The 1,752-nt window shown below is 32.1% G+C and overlaps 1 protein-coding gene across 2 annotated transcripts in view; it reads left to right on the top strand.

Moving 5' to 3' along the window:
- Positions 1-978: 978 nt before the first annotated feature.
- LOC107845742 (protein DETOXIFICATION 18) overlaps positions 979-1,752 on the top strand; it is a 10,499-nt gene continuing 9,725 nt past the window's right edge. The window contains exon 1 of one of the 2 annotated variants that reach the window (XM_016690218.2): positions 979-1,376. In XM_016690218.2, coding sequence (XP_016545704.2) covers positions 1,092-1,376 — 285 coding nt within the window. In that variant the 5' untranslated portion in view covers positions 979-1,091. The remainder of the gene's footprint in view (positions 1,377-1,752) is intronic. The other variant, XM_016690220.2, reaches the window with a different exon arrangement.

The raw sequence follows: 1,752 nt of genomic DNA, 5'->3' as shown, positions 1-1,752 counted from the left end.
GGGACAAATATATTACTTATTACAACAAGTAAAGATGTAAATTACTTATTACAACAAGTAAAGATGCAAATTATTTTTACATTATTAGATTATTCAAAAGATATTTAAATGTGACCGTCCATAAAAAGTAAATCTTGTCATTTTTCAAAAAAAGGCATGTTGATTGGTTAGTTGTCTCAGGATAGATAATAAATATAACAAACAAAAAAACCTAAAAGTAAACAATAAAGATGGAAATCACGCCGCTAGATAGGAAAGAAAACAAAACATATATACCCTAAAGAAAATATTCTCTCAGTTCACTTTTAGTTGTACACTATTCCAGAAATATATTCTTACTTTAACATATCACTAAAAGACAATTATTTTTCTTCCATGTTTTACTATTAGTATTCGTTACTTATTCTCCACATATGTCATTTTCCTATACCTACTACTAAAAATCAATTAATAAGAATATTGTGGTAAAATAATCATGTCGATTTATTATTTTTTTAATTAGTGTGCTAAGTTCAAATGTGACAAGTAAAGATGAAGAGAGGATCAGTAATACTCAATAGCAACGTAAATTACTCTAATAATTGTATAAAGTTGAATAAGTAGACACATATGTCCTATGTCGCATATATAATACACGTAGGACACCCATATAGGACGTGAATCGGACGACCATGTAGGATGCCACATAGGACACACGTGTTTACTTTATCAACTGTACACAAGTTTAAGTGTCTACTTTGCACATCCAAAATTAGAGTACATAGATAATAATTGAAGCCAAGTTAAAGTACACACTAATGTATTCAGTTGCGGATCAACCTTTGCTCCAAGGGTGCATTCGAACCCCATTCAACGAAAAATTATAATGCTTTTATACTATTTTACATGATTAAAAATATTTTTTATGCACATATAGTAGATGTTGAATCCTCTTCGACTAGTTCGTATATATACTTCTGAACCCCTCAATGATAAATTGTGACTCCAGCACTGAATATGTTATGCCTAATATATAACATTTATTCCATCATGCATGTATATAAAGAGGATTTCATTGGTAATAGTAGTGAACTAAGAAGCAAACCAAGAATATGACCATGGATAGTCCATCATCAAATAGTCTTACAAGTCCTATGTTGTTGTCTCAAACATCATTGGACACAAACAAATGGTGGTTTATTATTATTAATAAGGTCATTGATGTTGAAGAAGCCAAGAAACAAACATTGTTTTGTTTGCCAATGATTGTAGTGAATAGTTGTTTCTACTTCATCAATCTTGTATCTGTCATGTTTGCTGGTCATCTTGGTAAACTTGAACTTGCTGCCTCAAATCTTGCTAATTCATGGGCTGAGGTTACTGGTTTCTCTTTGATGGTACGCATCTAAATCTTTCCTTCAAAAAGTTACATTTAGATATAAGGAATAACACAACATGCCCTTTAAATCGACGTCAGATCACATCTATGACCCCAACTTTCGGTGTGCACAAGTAGACACTTAAACTTGTATAAAGTTGAACAAGTAGACACACACGTCTTATGTGGCATAATACACGTAGGACACCATGTAGGATAAGAATTGGCCACGTAGGATGTCACATAGGACATACGTATTTACTTGTTCAACTTTATACAAGTTAAAGTGTCTACTTGTACACACCGAAAGTTGGGGGTCATAAATGTGATCTGACGTCGAGTTAAAGGGCATGTTTACGTATTATGCCTAGATATAAATTGAGATAACCATCTAG

This window comes from Capsicum annuum, chromosome 10 (genome assembly GCF_002878395.1).
Source record: "Capsicum annuum cultivar UCD-10X-F1 chromosome 10, UCD10Xv1.1, whole genome shotgun sequence".
Lineage (NCBI taxonomy): Eukaryota > Viridiplantae > Streptophyta > Magnoliopsida > Solanales > Solanaceae > Capsicum > Capsicum annuum.
This window is presented reverse-complemented; position numbering and strand designations above follow the sequence as displayed.